General features: G+C 43.7%; 1 protein-coding gene across 1 annotated transcript; it reads right to left on the reverse strand.

Annotated features, from left to right (window-relative positions):
• Positions 1–7723: 7723 nt before the first annotated feature.
• Positions 7724–18445, reverse strand: LOC101406341 (uncharacterized). Its single transcript, XM_087420998.1, is given in 4 exon segments — positions 7724–11010; positions 11012–11966; positions 13199–13325; positions 18193–18445. Coding segments are annotated over 4 exon segments (1518 nt in total). The 5' UTR covers positions 18226–18445; the 3' UTR covers positions 7724–10607.
• Between the last annotated feature and the right edge of the window lie 906 nt (positions 18446–19351).

A 19351-nucleotide genomic window follows, 5' to 3' on the forward strand; every position in this document is an offset into this window, starting at 1 on the left:
TCAGTAGCCCCTACTGCTTACTTGTAGCTGAAAGTCGCCCAGTTCAGGAGAATGCAGCCTAAGGGTTTCAGGTGGGGATTGAATTAGCATTTCCATTGTTTCAGAATTTAGACACGGCTGGTGAAAAGTATATTTATGCTGCAGCTAGAATCAGACCACGACAATTTCAAGCATCCCTAAAAGCAAGACCCTTACAATGAAGGCCCAGCCAAGGCTTTCTTCTAATGGCCAATGTAATTCCCCTGGGGCTGACGACAGTTTCAGAGGACTCTTAGCCACAAACAGGAGTGCAACCCACATTTCTGTCCGACTATCTCTGACTGCAAAATGAGGTGCAACCATATTTTTGTCCGGCCATATTTTGGGCCCCCCCCCAACCTGATAATTATCAAGCCAATCCCTCAGGACACAAAACAAGCTTGGAAAGATTCTGCTGTTCTCCGCAAACATTTACAGCTTCTGGGAACTTTCAGTTGAAAGGTGGAGCCCTTGAGTCTTCAAAGATTAAAGATTTTCTTTGTTCCTTAGTTTGGAGGCTCAAAAATAGCCCAAAATGGCCACTGTAATTTTAAATTATCCCAGGTTATCTTCCAGCTGTTTACAGTTATCTCCATTTTAGGGGGCTTTTCCCAAGATGGCCATAACAAACAAGGTAATTTCTAAAGAGAGGTTGTTACGATCACTGAGAAACTCAGTCCCCAAACAGCCAATCTTAGCAAATAAAACAGTCAGACATACACAAACATGAACAGACACCAAAATCCAATACTCTGAGACTCTAACCCATAGCTTGGGACTCCAACCCGATCTGTTTGAGTGCCCCAGTGGCTGTAACCTTTATATTGTCTCCCACAATCCTAGCCTTGGGACTTTAACCCAGCAACCAAATCTCATCAGTGGGGCCTCTAACCCACTATCCTGGTGAAATATTAGCCAATTTTAGATACAGGCCCATTTTAATGAGGTCACTCACCCAAACCCAAAAGACATCTGATCCTGGAGCTCTTTACAGACACAGACACAGACAAACTGGTTCCTAGATTCTGGGTGAAGTCCTATACCTCTTCCCACTCTGGCAGGGCATCCTATTAACCAGATGGTCCCCCCTCTTAAAGAGGGGTCCCCAGATGGAGGGGAAGGAAAGTTCTCAGTAGTGGACCCCTGAGCTGACTTATTCTACTCCAGATGTGAACCTGTTGACCCCCTAGAAGTGGCCATTTCTCTTTCCACCATAGGGAGCATTAGTAGGCAGGCATCGTCAGCATGGGAGAGCAGGAAGGGCAGATCCCTGAGACAAACAGCCTCTGCAGCCACTAGGGACTTACCCAACAGGTCGCCTGTCTGAGGTCAGCTGGCCACGAGCAGGACTTAATGTCCCACCAGAGTCGCCAGATTCTTGTTAAGACACAAAGGGCATGATCTGCTTGCCACTAGACAAAAGCCAATAATCAAGAGGCAAGATAGTGGAAAAGAAAGGGCAGTTTATTACAGCTTGCTAGCAAGGGGGAAGATGGCCAACTACTGTCTCAAAGGACCATCTTAAGGGGGCACAAAATCTTAAAGCAGTTAGTGAGTTATAGGGCAGGGGATTAGGAATGTTGACCCTCGGGTGTTACAGACTGGGAGTCGCCACACCCAATCTTTCAGTTGTCATTGATGATGGGTATCAGCATAGACTCTCTGTTCGGGGGTCATCACATCTGGAAGGAACTCAAAAGAACAAAGTTATCACCTTATCGCAGCTGGGAGGTACATGCACAAGCAGGGGTTGTAAAATCTACAGAGCAGTTAGATCTCCTGGAGCGTGCATATCCAGTTAGGTTAGTTAGTCAGAGGTTATTCAAAGTTACAATAGGGTTTCTTTTCTATAGTATGGCTTCCCTTATGTCAACCTTGTCTTGAGCCAGTATCAATATTTCTAACATTGCCCAAGTAGTTATAAAATATCAGAAATTTAAAAATAATTAAAAACTCAAGGAAAATGAAGACAACGGGTAATAACTACTGCTTTATACTGAAAATGAGAAAAGTCAATGGCACAGAACAAGAAACATCTAAACAAATCACATATGTGTATATGGATATATTTCTCCTGATAAATATAAATATCAATTTCTTGAGAAATTCTTTTTTTGTTTGTTTTGTGAGGAAGATCAGCCCTGAGCTAACATCCGATGCCAATCCTCCTCTTTTTTGCTGAGGAAGATTGGCCCTGGGCTAACATCCGTGCCCATCCTCCTCTACTTTATATGGGACGCCACCACAGGATGGCTTGACAAGCAGTGCGTCAGTGCACGCCGCAGATCCGAACCTGCAAACCCTGGGCTGCTGAAGCAGAGAGCGCGCACTTAACCACTGTTCCACCAGGCTGGCCCCAAGAGAAATTCTTTATTTAACACATAGTATTTAAATATTTGTACCATTAGTCCAATAAAATAGAGGTTAATTTTCACCTCGAAATAAAAACTAAGTAACACACTAGATCTGAAAATGTAAAGAGTAATAAATCTTTAAATAAAAATTTTGGAGTATATTTTCATAACTTTGCAGTGAGGAAATCATTGCTATACATGGTCCAAACCAGAGGCCATTTTATTTTATCATAATGAAATTATATTAAAAACACAAATTAAAATTAAACCCTTGGGGCCGGCCCTGTGGCACAAGTGGTTAAGTGGGCGTGTTCTGCTTCGGCGGCCCGGGGTTCGCCAGTTTGGATCCGGGGCGTGCACCGATGCACTGCTTGGCAAGCCATGCTGTGGCAGTGTCCCATATAAAGTGGAGGAAGATGGGCATGGATGCTAGCCCAGGGCCAGTCTTCCTCAGCAAAAAAAGAGGAGGATTGGCAGATGTTAGCACAGGGCTGACCTCCTCACAGAAAAATTAAATAAATAAATAAACAAAAATCAAATTAAACCCTCAATTTTTCCCAAGATAGAAGAGAAATCTGTAAACAATAACCTCAGTGTAATAAAAGTAATTCAATTGCTAACCTACCAAAAACAAATCATGACAATGTATATGAACTGACGGTATGTAACAGACACGTTCACATGCTTATCAAATGTGTTTGTCTCACAAATGATCATAAAGATGCCAAGAAATTGAATATACTCCTCTATTGTTTTCAACCCTCACGTATATTAATTTGCCAAAATACATTATTGGTCATAATTCTCTGATACCAAATTTATATTTTTCTTTCCTATCACAAACTATAATTAATCAAACACAGTTTAGAAATTGGGGCTCATTAAGGTGGCCTTAAAAATAAGAGACATTTCGACCTTATTTGAGTACAGATTATGCATAGGCTTATGTCATATTTTTCATTAAAATGTTTGAATCATCCAGTTTGAATCATTCCATTTACCCCAATAGCATTCTTTTCTTAGAATCTAAGAGTTGTCTTCTTTTTCAGAGTAGTCAATTTTGGATTAAGAGAATGTGTACATTTTTGCAAGCTTATTTTAGTTGTCTCATCATGATAGATTAGATAATTGAAGTCATTCAAGTTTTATGGAAGAAAACTGAATCTTGATAAACATACATCAACCTGTGGGGACATGAGTCCTGGCTGGTGGGACCACTGATGCCACTGGCCGTGATCATGTGTGTTTCGTGCCATAGATCATGGACTTATGACAAGGAAATGCACAGAAGGAATTCACTTAGCACGAGGTCAAGCAGAGGAGTGTTCTCAGAGATCTTATTCAATATTTCTAAATAAATTAATATCTGTCTGGAGGGACCCTCACCAATTATGAATAGTGTTCCTTCTCTGGGTTGGGGACTTTGTCAGGGAGGAGGGGAGTAGTGTATCTCTGTCATTATTCAATTTATCTTTATACACACGTGGGTTCTTTCAAAATATTCACAGTAAACATTATAGCTTTTACAATGCTCCTTAAGGTTGAAGTTAAAAAAAGAAGGAAATCACTAGTGTAATGAAAACAGGTTATAGAACTAGCACAACAAAGCAAAATAAGAGAAGGAATACAGGAAAGAACCAGGAATCATCTTCAAGAGGAATCACAAGGTGAAGTGAAATAACAGAAACATGTCAATAGAATTTATCGTGGGAATTTGAAAGTTTACATAAACCCAAGAGCCTGACAATCGTGACATCACTGAGGTTACAGACCACTCCAGCCCCTAAAGATTGCCAGTGATTCACAGGCAATAATGACTCATAATTTCTCCTGATTGTAGCGGTTCTGTGGAGACAAAGGAAGGGTCTAAATTAAATGCCTGCTGTTCTCAGAGTGGAAGGTGGACCCATTCTTCTAACAGGGTGTCTGGTCCAAGTTTTTATTTTCTCTTCCGGAAAGAATTATCTTATAAATGGGACATATGGTTGAAGTGAAAGCACACAAAAGCAAAGAGAAGAAAGATAAGTAGATACTACTTACAGAATGGATCCATTCTTATAGATACAGGAATGAAAGCAGAAGTCCTAGGAGGGTAGAGACAGTGTCGATTAGTATGAGAATAAGAACATCTAGGTACTTTTAACATCTGCTTAAATGTGAGAATATTACTTGTATTTTGAGATTTAAGGCCCTAATTTTTCCATTTTCCATACCTCACAATCTTTTAATCATGTTCTTCTATACATAAGATTTACATTTTATAACTGAGAGATAAATGAGCCTTTCAATGGTCTAAATCAGAGAGATGGTTAACAGCCTTCCACAGATGATAGAAACTTAGAACCACTTTACTAAAGATTCCATTTAGCACAATATGACTCTGTCAAAACAAAACACACGAACACACACACAACAATATGCACATACACACACCACCCACATATACACAGACACAAGGTGTTTACTCAGTGGGAGCTAAACTTCATTACCTTTTTCCTCACAATCTGCCTGTATCTTGAAGCTTTTAGAGTGAACTGTGATGGTCAGTGCATTGAGAGGCGAGTGTGAGAAACTTCCAAACAATGTAACTGAGGAGAGAGATGTCAGGCACCTCTGAAGCAGGTTGACTTGACAAGATGCCTCTTATTTCCTCAGCACAGTCCTTCCTGTTTGTATGTATTTGGGCTTATCTATCTGTCTTTCTATCTATCTGTTGTGGGGTTTTTTGGTCCCAACCACATGAGGCCAAATTTATTTTGAGAATAGTTAATCCTGGGTTTCCTGAGATAAATGTTTTCTAAGAACCTGATGCCTGCAGAGAAGAGCTACTTGCCAAATTTGAATTTGCTCCCAGGACAGGAACTGCCATGGCAGCATTACTGAAAGTGCAAAAGGGACATATGAGCCTTAAAGGTTTGGGTTCCATGGTCTCATCTCCTTGCTGGGAAGTGATTATCATTTCACCTCTAAGTGCAGTGACAGTGTCTGCAAGGGGACTAGAGATTATCTCTGGAAGACATTTGGGATTGTGGAAACCACTGAAGACTAGGAAAAGTGCTTCATGAGATAGCCATCAGGAGTGGCGAAACTGATGTGGGAAAACTTGCTTTTGAAAGAAACAATCAGAATCCCAATGGAATGTGAGAAAAGGAATCTGAGATCTAATAAATGAGAGAAGGAAGACAATCAAATGCCTGTTGGGGTGTTTTTAGTCAATCGAAGGCTCTTTGCAAAATATTTCTTTCCATTCCTGAGCATTGAGAGTAGGGAAACCGAAGGACAAGACAGTGTGAGTAGAGTTAGAAAGTGTATCCAGAGTCATGCAAACCAATGTTAAACCTGAGTTGTCATTTTGCTCAGTATTTTAAAACACTGATTATGTACCTTATGTATTTCAGGCATGTTTCTAGGAATATGGACTATATCAGTGTACAAAGTGTAAATAGAAATTTCCCTCCTGGATCTGATTCTGCAGATGATGGAAAAGACAATAAGCAGTTCATCTGTGATATTAAGTTGCATAGTATAATGGGCAGTGATGGGTCATAAGGAAGTAAGAGGAGCAGAGCACAGGTGATGAGGAAGGACTTTTGGATGGGTTGACACAGTAAATTAGGTGTCCATATTTGGATTCACAGTGAAGACAATTGAGGAAATATTCTAGGTGGCTTACTTCTTCCTTTCCAATTGTTACATATTCATTATCTTACCTTATTGAATGAAATTGGAACTTCAGGATAATATTGAATAAGAGAGCAATAAGCAGCTGTCACCTTTTTGTTTTCATCTCATGGAAATATTTTAATAATGGATCATAAGGTATAGTATTTATACTAGATGTTTTGCAGGTGTTATTTATAAGATTTGGGATATCTTCTATCATTAGTTTGATCTCGCTCTGTGTAATAGCACTGAACAATTGGCAAATTCAAATGTTTTTTGAAAAATTACCATTTACAATATTATCAGATGTACAAAATACTTGGAGATGGATAAATTTGTGAGACCTATAAACAGAAAACTAAAAAACATTGCTAACAAAAACTAAATCAGAACTAAATCAAAGGAGATATTCAGGGACTGGGACTGGGACTCAGTATTTCTCTCTAAATTACATATTCATGGGCCGGCCCCATGGCTTAGCGGTTAAGTCCGTGCGCTCCGCTGCTGGTGGCCCGGGTTCGGATCCTGGGCGCGCACCAACGCACCGCTTCTCCGGCCATGCTGAGGCCGTGTCCCACATACAGCAACTAGGAAAATGTGCAGCTATGACATACAACTATCTACTGGGGCTTTGGGGGAAAAAATTAAAAAAGTAAAAAATAAAAATGAATTACATATTCACTGCAATCCCAATCAAAATCCTAGTAGGCTTTTGTGTGATGTAGAAATTGACAAGTGAATTTTAAAATTCGTATGAAAACACAAAGTACCAAGAATGGCCAAAAGAATTCTGAAAAAGAAGAAAGTTGGAAGAGTACATGACCTTCATTTCAAGACATAGTCATGTGCCACATAACGTTTCAGTCAACAATGGACTGCATATACGATGATAGTCCCACAAGATTAGTACTACATAGCCTAGATGTGTAGGAGGCTATACCATCTGGGTTTGTGTAAGTACACTCTATGATGTTCACATAGCAACAAAATTGCCTAACAACAAATTTCCCAGAACATATCACATTGTTAAGCGATGCAGGACTGTGTTAAAAAATAAATAATTTTATGAATAAAAGTATTGGCATAAATAAAATAAATGTAACAGAAGTCCAGAAATAAACATATAAATAAACAATTGACCTTCAGTAAAGATACAAAAGCAATTCAAGGAAGAAGAAATGATCTTTTAAGTCAATATCATTGCAGCAATTGGGCATCCACATAAAAAAAAAAAAGAGAGAACTTCTAAAAATTACTGAAAATGGATCATAAACATCAAAAAAACCCTAAACCAGAGCCAGCCCTGATGGCCTAGCAGTTACAGTTCGGCCCATGTCACTTTGGAGGCCTGGGTTTGGTTCCCGGGCGTGGAACCACACCACTCGTCTGTCAGTAACCATGCTGTGGTGGCAGCTCACACAGAAGAACCAGAAGAAATCACAACTATGTACTGGGGCTTTGCGGGGGAAAAAAAGAAAAAAAAAAAGGGAGGAAGATTGCCACAGATGTTTAGGGCAAATCTTCTCCTAAAAAAAAAAAAAAACTAAACTGTAAAAGTTACAGGACACATAGGAAAAATTATGTGTTGAGATTTGGCAATATTACTCATATACAACAACAACAAAAGAATAATCAGTAAAACAATTAATGGACAAATAAGACCATTAAAATTAAGAACTTTTATTGGAAAAGCAATTGAAAACATAAGATCAAGATGGGAAGAATATATTGGCATACATATTTCCAACAGAGAACTTTTATTAAGAATCTATGAAGCAATATCAAAACTCAGTAATCAAGATGACAAATCATATGAACAGAAATTTTTTAAAAAGTCAATTAAAATTTAACACTTGAAAACCACTCAACATCATGTCATTAGGGAAATACAAATTAAAATCACAAGACCCCACTATACAATTACTGTAGGACTAAAATTACAGAGCCTGATCATACCAAGTGTTGGAAAGGATGTAAGAAGACTGGAACGCTGTTTCCGCTTCTTCTGCTGAAAAATGTAAAGACAAAACAAAACAAAAAAACCCCCACCACTTTAGAAAAGGTTGACTGTCTCTTAATAAGCTAAACATTCACATACTCTATGACCCAGAAGTTGTGCTGCTAGATATTAACTTAAGTGAGTGAAAGCATTTGTCTACATAATATACATATAGATGTTTATCGCAGCTTTATTTGTAATACCTAAAAATTAGAAAGAAACCAAATACTTAGTAACAGATGAAAGGATAAACACTATGTGGTATATCCATACAATAAAATACAACTCAGCAAAGAGAGTAACCTATTCATATAGGCAACATAGATGAATCCCAAATAATTGCTCTGCAAGAAACCACACAAAAAAGACTAAATGCTTTATGTCTCCACTTACATAAAATTCTAACAAAGACAGAAAGTAATTCAATGGTATCATAGGGAAGAGGGGTTGGGAGAGCAGGGCTAGAGGGATTATGGGAAAACAACAGGTAACTTCTGTGTAATGGAAATGCCCTTTATCGTGATTATAGCAAAGGTTACAAGGGCATATACAGATCAAACTTTATCACCGTACACTGAATACATGCAGTTTTCTGTATAAAGTGTATAGTCTAATCATGTTTTAAAATAAATGATACCACAAAAAATATCAACCCCTTTTCTTCGGAGAAACCAGAATTTTTGGCAAGACAATACTGACTTATAAGATGACGGCTTATTTCCTCATAAGTTGGGAAAGGCAGTCCTTCCAATGGCACCAAATCTACCAAGTTATGAAGATAATATCCATCTGAGTCAGCAGGAACCCTGATGACTCACAAAAACACTTTTCTAGACTACAAGATTTATCTTCTCTCAAACCCTGCTCTCCTGCGTGTGCAGGCATCTGGAGGAGAACAGCCCAGAAAGGCAAAGAGAGCTCACAAAATCTTTAGAATATTTACCCTGACAAGGACTGTGCCCACAGGAGAAACACAGACATGGAGGTCCTGAGAATTTCTACACAAATGCTCATATCATGAAGCCATAGCCACACACACATTTATGGATGCACCTTTAGAAGGGGCATATTCCCTGTAGTTTCCTGCATCTTCCCCACTCCCTATTATGCCTAGGTCTCTGTACCAACTGTTGTTCTCACCTGGCCCAGTAGGTCTTCCAACTGGTGACACATGCCTACCACATTCTCTCCTTCACTGCACATAGCTCCATAAACACCTGGGAAATAGCTTCCTGTCAACGGTGCCAAGAAATATGAGGCATCACTGGGAAGAAAGGAAACAATTATGCAGCTCCCCCCACTGAAGGTTTCACAAATGCCCATTCTCAGGAGGCTTCTGGACCTGCAAATAAACCCACACATGTGATTAGGATCACAAAGCCCTGTACTCTTTCCTAGGAAGCCTTGGGAAGCAATGCAAATGAAGCCAAAACGGCACTAAAAATTATTTTCTGACTCCTAGTGTGGACTCAATATGACTTTCGGCCTCACTAAAGCTGTTCACCCTTTCACAACCACCAACCACAATTTGGACCTAACCTTGCTGCAAAAGGCGCATAACTCCACAATCCAAAGTAGCTTAAACAATCACGTGTTTATCAGTGCATACGTCAGGCCACAGTGAGGGAGGCAGTTTCCTTGGTGGGTTACATGGAGTAGGTGTAAATCCATCATGAGAATCACAGGAAACAACATCCACAAAGGCAAACCTCTGCAATCCACCAGTAGAACCCAGACTACTCCTATGAGCAAAGACGGGTGTTGTCTATGCCTGAAAAAGTTCAGGAAGATGGAATGCGGACCCCCAAGAGGCTCACTTTCCCCACGATTCCCTTCAGGGTCTGGAGAGCAGAGAGGTCTACATTCCTTGAGCACACGAGGGTGACTGATGGACACTGTGGGGACATGTCACATGGTAGTGATGAGATAACTTCTGCCACAGGTGCTCAGCAGTTTAGAAAGTCATCTTAGTTCCAGAAAGAATCACAAGTATCTGGTACAGATAGTGAACCGGAAATCCTCAAAAGTACAAAGTTCACCTTTTGGCTGATGAATCTAGTTGAAAGTCTACACTCTGGTGTTTATGTTAAACTATGTGATAGCTCATTCTGATAATGGCTAAGGACTTTCTCAAGTATGAAATTTCTATTGCATGAAGTAAAATCTTTCATTGAAAGTTTCCCCACATTTGCTGCACAAATAAGGCTGTTCTCTAGTATGGAAGTCTTGGTGCTGAACAAGTCTGTCTTCGTGGCTAAAGGCTTTCCCACATTCATTACACTCTCAGTGTCTTTCTCCAGTGTGAATTCTCTGGTGCTCAATAAGTATTCTTTCCAGGATGAAGGACTTCCCACATTGCACTCATAAGGCCTCTCTCCAGTGTGCACTTTCTGGTGCTTACTGAGGTCACAGCTGCATGTAAAGAACAGCCCACATTCACTGACTCATAAGGCTTTTCTCCAGTGTGGATTCTCTTGTGCTGAATAAGATGTTGTTTGTGGAAGAAGGCTTTCCTACATCCAATGCACTCATAAGGCCTCTCTTTAGTGTGAACTTTCTGTTGCTTAAAGATGTCACAGCTGTGAGTAAACGATCTCCCACCATTTGTTACACTCATAACGCTTTTCCCCAGTGTGGATTCTCTGGTGCCCAACAGGCTTTTGTTTGGGGGTGAAGGCTTTCCCACATTCACTGCACTCATAAGGCCTTTCTCCAGTGTGAACATTCTGGTGCTTAATGAGGTCAGATCTGTCTGTAAACAATCTCCCACATTCGTTACACTCATAAGGCTTTTCCCCAGTGTGGATTCTCCGGTGCTGAATAAGACCGTGTTTGCGGGTGAAGACTTTCCCACATTGACTGCACTCATAAGGCCTCTCTCCAATGTGAACTTTCTGGTGTTTAAAGAAGGTGGAGAGGTGTGAAAACAACCTTCCACATTTGCGACACTCACAAGGCTTTTCTCCAGTGTGTACTGTGATGTCCAACAAAATGTTGTTTGCGGGCGAAGCCTTTCCCACATTCAATGCACTCATAAGGCCTTTCTCCAGTGTGGATTCTCTGGTGCTCAAGAAGGTTTCCTTTCTGGATGAAGGACTTCCCACACTCACTGCACTCATAAGGCTTCTCTCCAGTGTGGATTCTCTGGTGTTCAAGAAGTTTTCTTTTCTGGATGAAGGCCTTCCCACATTGACTGCACTCATAAGGCCTTTCCCCAGTGTGGATTCTCTGGTGCCCAACAAGATGGTGTTTGCGGCTGAAGGCTTTCTCACATTCACTGCACTCATAAGGCTTTTCTCCACTGTGGAGTCTCTGGTGCTGAATAAGATTGTGTTTACGGGTGAAGGCTTTCTCACATTCACTGCACTCATAAGGCCTCTCACCAGTGTGAACTCTCTGGTGCTCCACGAGTTTATCCACTTTTTTGAAGTCTTGCCCACATTCACTGCATTTGTAATGCCTTCGCCGAGTGTGAGAGGCCTCCTTGCTCTCCCTGCTTCGAGGTGGTTGCCTTCCACTGTGGGTGGCTTTCTGCTGGGGAAAGACCGGGTTACCCGAGAAATCCTTCTCGACCTCTCCACATGTGAAAATATTGTCTGACACAAGGATTTTGCAACTCTCCACACACAGGGCCCTGTTCTCTTCCTCCGTGACCCATTTCTCACCATTGTGCTGCTTCTGCTCCTGGTGTAGGTATGAACTGAATGAGAACAATTTCCTACAAGCCCCAGAAGTGAATGCTTTCAGCCCAGGCTGCACTCCTTGGTGCTCATCAAGGTACAAAATGTCTTTCTCCACCAGGACACACATATCGCAGGAATGAGTCTTTGAGACAGAAGGGACTGCCTTTGGAGTCCTGGTTTGTGACATTCTTTCCACAGAAGCACACTGCTCAGAAAGCAGCTCCTCATCTTTTACTGCATGCCAACAACCTGAAAGCACACAATGGTAATAAAGTGGATGTAGACTTTGTGGAACAGGACAGCCTATTACAATGTGTGTATGACACAACCATGAAGGAATCCATGGGATTGTTTTCAGGACAAGGGAGCCAGGATCGGGTGGAGGAAGAAGATACTCTGTAGTACTAGGCTTCTGAGGGTCACAGAAAGAAGGAAGTCTCACAACCAGTAAGAAAACAGGATACATTACTGGGCTAGGAGGAGAGGCCAGGTGCAACTCCTCTACCCATGGTTCTCAGCAGGACCTTGTCTGCTGGGGACATGTGAGTGCTGTGTAGAATGTGTGTCCCACCCCAGGAAAAGGGAATCACAACTAGGAAGCTGCAAGTCAAGGTTTATTTAAGGATATGTACACTTCTCCTGACACATTCAGTGTAGTTGAAAGTGGGAGAACACTACAGAGAGAAAGGAACAGGAGAGATGTGGAAGACACAGAGGTAGAGGACAACCAGGGGCCAAAAGTTACAGTACAAATAAAAAGTGAGCAAAATGTCAAGGGTGGAGAGAAAAGAGAGAAATGAGGTATGGCCATGAGCCTTGCACTAAAACAGTAGTCAGCCAAGGACACTTGCCTGGTAGGATTAGAACTCATCTACAACAGCGTGCCTTCCTCCTGCTCCTACTCACCAGGCCCAGGATCCTAATAACTCCCTCCCCACGGCCAGAGAGATGCCTATGCCATCAGGCAGCCAGGGATCTACTCTGCCCCTCACCTCAAGTTGGACGACTAAGTATGACCTACCAGATCAAAGTACTAAGGAGAAAATAGGGCAGTTAAGTGGACAACACTGGCCCAGAATAACTCAACCAATGACACACCACAGGAAAGAAATCCATTAGTAATCTAGTGTAGCCCACAAATACTGACCACCTAGTGTCTGTAATTCCTGACACTGGCAGCGCACAAAAAAGGCGGCAGCAGAACCTGTGACAGAGACCTTTCACAGATCTAAATAGTCAACATAGCAAGACGGGCAAAGTGGCAGCGGTCAGGCAAGCAACAAGACTCTGAGACCAAAGCCTTGTGTGAAAGCCTTCAAGGCCAAAGATGTTAGGGCTGAACACACACAGCACCTATGCCAGAAAACCAGGGAAGGAATCAGTGACCATGGTCCAGGTCTGGGAAAGACAGAGTGAGCCCTGGAAAAAGGAGAGGAGCAGAGCACAGTATAAAGCAATGGTGTGGGAGCAAGGGTTCTTACCCAGGGAGGATATAAGTGACCAGTTCTCCAGCATCACCTCTCGATACAGGCATCTCTGAGCATCATCAAGGAGCCCCCACTCCTCCTGGGAGAAGTGCACAGCCACATCCTCAAAGGTCACAGGGCCCTGTCATGATGGGGGCAGAAGAGTTCACAAGCCTTTCTAACCAGGACTCCAGGTCATGGCCCTCCTCCCCAGCTCCCCAACTCAAAGAGGATACCAACTCCTCATGCCACTGGTACTTGCTCTCTCTTCATGTCCCACTGATGCCTGCCTACAATCATCATGAAGAGCAGATGGGGGAGAGGAAGTGTCATCGATGATCTGGGACTGGCAAATAGAGTCCCAACTACTGTCCTCACAGTCAACTGTCCTGGGATTGCACAGATCATGCCACATACAATAACACTTAGGCTCAGCCTTCTGGATTAAACTCTGAGTACAAGGACCCTGAGTACATCCTCATACTCCCTCTTCATCTACACAGCACTATGGGATCACTCCTCTCTCACATGCCAGACCACAACCACTACACCTACAACACCATTGCCACCTCTGTCCATGCCTTAGGCATCTCACTGGCTTCCCCACATGCCACTCTGCACATGGCCCTCAGGTAGTGCTTGCCAAATGCAACCAGGATACAGGGCTACCCCAGGCCTCTGATGGACCCCACTGCCAGTGGAGGTCCCCGCACTGCTGTGAAGTCCTCTCCACCTGGCCCTGCCCCTTGTTCCAACTTCAGACACCCAGACCTTGTGTGGGATTCAGATAGACTAAGCCCTGGTCCTCTTTAGTGTTATATGTGTTGTCCCCATACCAGTCATACCTTTCCTCTCTCCACCGCATCTCATCAAAGCCCAGCCCCACCTCTCCCACCACAGCCCAAGAGACTCTCCCAGGTGACCTAATTCACCCTGAAGCTAATCTGTCATCCAGTCTGACACTCTTCAGGCTCCACCAGAAGTTATCAAAAAACTCTGAGCCTGTGGAGGGAAAAAAGCACCAGGCCTTATCTCAGTGTCATCTGACCTCTAATATTGTTATGTCTCTCAAGAAATCTCTTGTCCACCCCCTGGGAATCCTGTGCTACCACCCAGACCTCCACTTAAAGCCTGTTTCCACACCACACACACACTCATGGCCACTGTACTTCCTTATCTGTCTTAGTGATGACAGCCACTCCTATCTAGGAGCCCAAGCAACTGAGCCCATCCATTGAGAATACTGTACCCATCCTTCCCCAGTAATGGCATTGCCACCATGACCTAGGGAGTGTCCCTCTTCAACATGACACAGTCCACATGACAGCCACCTGCTGATGGTTACTTCAAATTGAATCTCTTCCCTGAACTCCAGATGTGTTTCTAGATTCCCACTTGACCCTTTACTCAGAGGTCCTGACCGTATCTCAGACTCAACATGGCAAAAACTTAAATCCTGATAGTATTCCTGTTAATTATTCCTACTATTGACTTTCCATCTCAGCATAGGCATGTCCCCACTTTCACCTAAAGCCAAACATCTTGGGGTCATGCCAGATTGTCTCTCTCACCATGTACAGCAAAAAATCACCCCTACTTACAAAGGACATTGAGAAACCAACCTCTTCTCCAACTAGAGAGTCATTTCTATGATACAGCCACCATCAATACTCCCCAGGACTGTAGTCTCCACTGGGGTCTCCCTGCCTCCACGCTCAACCCCACAATCTGTCTTCTACTCTGCAGGCAGAATAGTCTGCTTAGACCTGACTCAGATAACTTCCATCCTCTGCTCCAAACAGTCCATGGACCCACCACCCTCAGCAGAGGTCCAGCTCCTCAGGCTGCCACTCCAGGACAGGCTCTTGTCCCTCAATCTCTGTTCCCAGAAGATAGAATGGAGTCCTGCACTTCACTGAACACACTCCCAACTCATTCTCATCTCCACACATGTGGATACACTGGTTCCTGTGCCCAGGAAACTTTTTGCTATTTTGCCTTACTAACTGGAGAAATGGGAAGCCCTCATTACAACTTCTGACCTAGATTAAGGACCCTGTGCCTGCAGTGAATCCAGGACCCAGAACTAAGGGCAGAAAGTCCCAAGACACCACGATTTCCTATATCTGTGTGCCAGGACCATGGGGGTAGGGATTAGGGCTGGTGAGTTTAAGCCTCTTCTACTTCCTGTGAAGGGTCCATAAACACTACCGCTACCATGGGAACCTGTGGAAGAGGGAGGATGCGAGATAAAGGTGATCATGGTGCAAGGTAAAGGCTTAGCCCTTCCTTTCCTTCTTTGCCCTGGAGAAGGGTGATCTCAGGCTGACATCTAACATCAGAACCTCAGAACCAGCTCTTAACAGCTGAATGGCCTTGGACAAAGACTCAACCTCCTTGAAACTCAGCGTCCTCATGTGTAAAATCACTGCACTTATGGTGCCTACCTCAGAACATCGATGCAGACTTCACACATCCCTTACGCATCTGACCACAGGATTAACATTTCTGTAAACGTTTTCAAATATGAGGTGTTTCTTACATGTCTTTTAAAGCTTTTTGTGAATGTGGTATTAATCAATACCTTGAGGTTTCTGCGATTCTCTTTGTGACACCAAGTACGTGATGTCTATTCCAATACCAATTACCCAATTCTCTGATAATAACTGGGTGTCCTACAGTTCAATCCTATTCTCACCAGAATCCACAGGTTTAAGGGCTCAGTCCCACAAGACTGTCCTAACTGCAGAACCCAGTTGCAAGTCTAATATCCCCAACCTACCAGTATTTCTGTCCAAGTTGGATATAAATTCAAGGTTTCCCATTGTACACTCCTCACTTTCAGTAATTTGGTAGAATGACTCACAGAACTCAGGAAAACACTTCACTTACATGTACTGGCTTATTATAAAAGATACAACTTGAGAACAGCCCAATGGGGAGCTGTCTAGGGCAAGGTGTGGGGTGAGGGCAGCAGAGTTTCCATGACCTTTCAGTATGATCCACCCTCCCAGCACTTCTGCCATTTCAATGTGCTCACTAACCTGAAAGCTCCCTGAATCTCACTGCTCAAGTTTATATCCCTAAGCTCCAGCTCCCCTCCCATCTTTGGGAGGCTGAGGGTGGGGCTGAAAGTTCAAACTTCTAAGCACTTTGTCTTTCTGTTGACCAGACCCATCCTGAGCCTACCTAGGGGAACCACCCTAAGTCATCTCACAATAACAAACTCCTGTGTGATAGAACGAGCTAGTTATGAATAACAACCAACCACTATTAATACCCAAGAAATTCCAAGGGTTTTAGGAGGTCTATGTCAAGATCCCATGACAGAACCCAAGTGTGTGTGTGTGTATATATATATACATATATATATATACACACACACACAAACACAGCCCACAGGTGGAAGCTCTCATTTCAACCAATTACTGGATTGATGCCCCACATTACAAAGTTCTGGTCGATGGAGGATCATTTAAGGCGGTCTAACCTTAAGGGATGCATGACTGTACTTGCTTGCATATATTTAACCTGTTAAGCTAAGTTTTAAACTTGCACATTTCTCTTTTTGTGTGTGTGAGGAAGATCAGCCCTGAGCTAACATCCACGCCAATGCTCCTCTTTTTGCTGAGGAAGACTGGCCCTGGGCTAACATCCGTGCCCATCTTTCTTTACTTTATATGGGACTCCGCCACAGCATGGCCTGACAAGCGGTGCATCGGTGAGCGCCCAGGATCCGAACCAGGGCCGCCAGCAGCAGAGTGGGCACACTTAAGCTCTACGCCACGGGGCCGGCCCCTAAACTTGCACATTTCTGGGAGAGCTGAGGCATCTGTGACCTTGACTGGGCCTGGGCTGCTCCACCAGCGTGGCTGATCTTTCTCTGGCTCCACAGGGAGTGGACACTCTGCCCAGTCCTCAGAGCAGAGAATCTACACCACCTCATACCTCCTTCTCCATCCAAGACTGGTCTCCTCACTCCTTCCTCCCTCCTTCCCCTCCCCCAGGAAGCCTTGGAACCAGAGGACCCTCCCTTCTGCAGCAGCCTCAGAAAGTCCCACCCACTCTGTCCGGTCCTCAGTCCCAACCCTCTCTTCCTTTATCTCAGGGCCTATCTCATAGAAAAGTGTTAATATTCTCCTCCTAAATTTGAGATCCAGGCTTGGCTCTGGTCCAGGACTTAGGCTGTCTCCACATGGACATCACTGAGACAGCTCCCATCTACCCAACTCCAGACTGGACATTCTAGCTGCCTATAGGTCACCTCTACTCTGGGATCTCAGAAACAGCACGTCCAAACTCCAACTCCTAATCTCTCCCTGAAACCTGCTCCCCTCACCAGTTTCCCCATCTCAACTCCTCCAGATATTCAGCCAAAAGAAAATCTTGATTGTCCTTCACTCTGCCCTTTTGCTCACAGCCACACTCGCTGCAGCAAGAAATCCTGCCGGTTTCCTTTATATTCACCATTAATCTCATTATTTATAGTCCTTCTACCGTGACTGCTCTGGTCCAGAAACCAGCATCATTCTCTGGGGTCTATTCCAACAGGCTCCTCACAGGTCTCCCAGCCTCCACCCTCGTCACCCCTCCCCCAATCTGTTCTCCCCTGAGCAGCCTTTGAAATACTGTGAAAACTCTTAGGAATCTTGTTTCTCTTTTGTTTACAACCCTCCACGGCTCCCAGAGTCCTCAGACTGACGGCCCAGCTGCTCAGGCTGCCATCTCAGTGAGACTCCTCCTCACACTCTGCTCCCTGCACACAGGACTCGGACCCCAGGTTTCCCCCAGGCTCGCGGCTCAGGCGCACCTCTAAGGCTTTGCACGCGCTACTCTCATGGCCTTTCACCCTCTTCCACACTTGATCACACTGGCTCTCAGAAACGGGGACCCCACCCCTGAACCCCTAATGTTCTGGAGACAGGGGCCTGAACTGCAGTGACCTGAGCAGGAGACTCTCATCGGGGGCTTTAGGATTTGGGTCAGGATCTGGGGAACGCAATGGTCACCTGGGCCGGGTCCTGGAGCGCGTTCGTCGCCATAGGACCCTCCAGGCGCAACTCTGCCGGGAGACGCGTGTGATAATGGCGGAGACCCCGGCCAGCGTCCACAGAAGGAGGTCACCCCGCCGCGCTCACACCGAACCTCAGCTCCTGTGCAGTGGGGACGACGCCCCCTCTTGCTCCTTCCGGATCCAGTTACCTCGGCCGCACCTAGCGACCGAGGGCCTCCGTTCGGGTGGACGGCATCAAAAGCCGCCAAAATCCCGTCTCGAGGGAGACGCCGGAAGTCCCGCCCCGTCCTATTTTGGACTCACGGAAACGCCCGAAGTGTGGGCTTTCATTGGTGCAGAGCAGCCAGGACGCTCGGCGCACAGTCTTCTGGGTAATGTAGTTCCTATCAGCCGACAGAGTACCCTGCAAACCAGAGCTTCTACTAACATTGAGGGCATTCATGGGCCCAGTGACCCCGTAGGAACGCACAAGCTAAAAACACATCAGAGTAGAGTCAGCAAAGCCTATATATACAGGTTTTTACGTCAGATTTAACTCGTATTTCTCAACATAAAAGATGATGAAAGATTACAAAGAGTGCATTCAAAGTATTAAAAGACTCAGACTCCCTCTAGTCCTTAACTTTTGTTTTTTTCTATTTGTTTTATTTTCTATATAAACACTACCTAAGTGAAAATCTTGGAGGAATTTTCAAGTATGAAAATTCAAGTCAATAAGATTTTGGAATACAAATGTAAATTGTATGCAACAAAATACCTTGGTATGCTTCATTAGTGCCTAAAATAGAAATACATAAATGTAGACACATAAATCTATTGTTGACACTGTTAACTTGGCATGCCTTACAACACCACTAAGACATTGTGTGAAATACTAGATTTTTGTGGGGGTGAGGTGAGGTGCTGGTAATAACAGTTACAAGTGTAAAAAATCCCAACGTTGTTTTGGAATTTGATAAGCTGTTTATACATGTCATAAAGAAATGAGTATAAAAGATACAAAAGTTATTTTAATATACAAGGTTGGAGTAAGTTTTTTAAAGGGGACTAAGGGAAATCTAACTTTACAATAAGAAAACAATGTCTGATTGGCATCCCGGCATAGAATTTGAGTTGAAAACTAGCAGAATAAACTGTAAAGTTTATACCGAGCC

This window comes from Ceratotherium simum, chromosome 33 (genome assembly GCF_057802395.1).
Source record: "Ceratotherium simum simum isolate JZ-2026a chromosome 33, ASM5780239v1, whole genome shotgun sequence".
In the NCBI taxonomy this organism is placed as follows: Eukaryota; Metazoa; Chordata; class Mammalia; order Perissodactyla; family Rhinocerotidae; genus Ceratotherium; species Ceratotherium simum.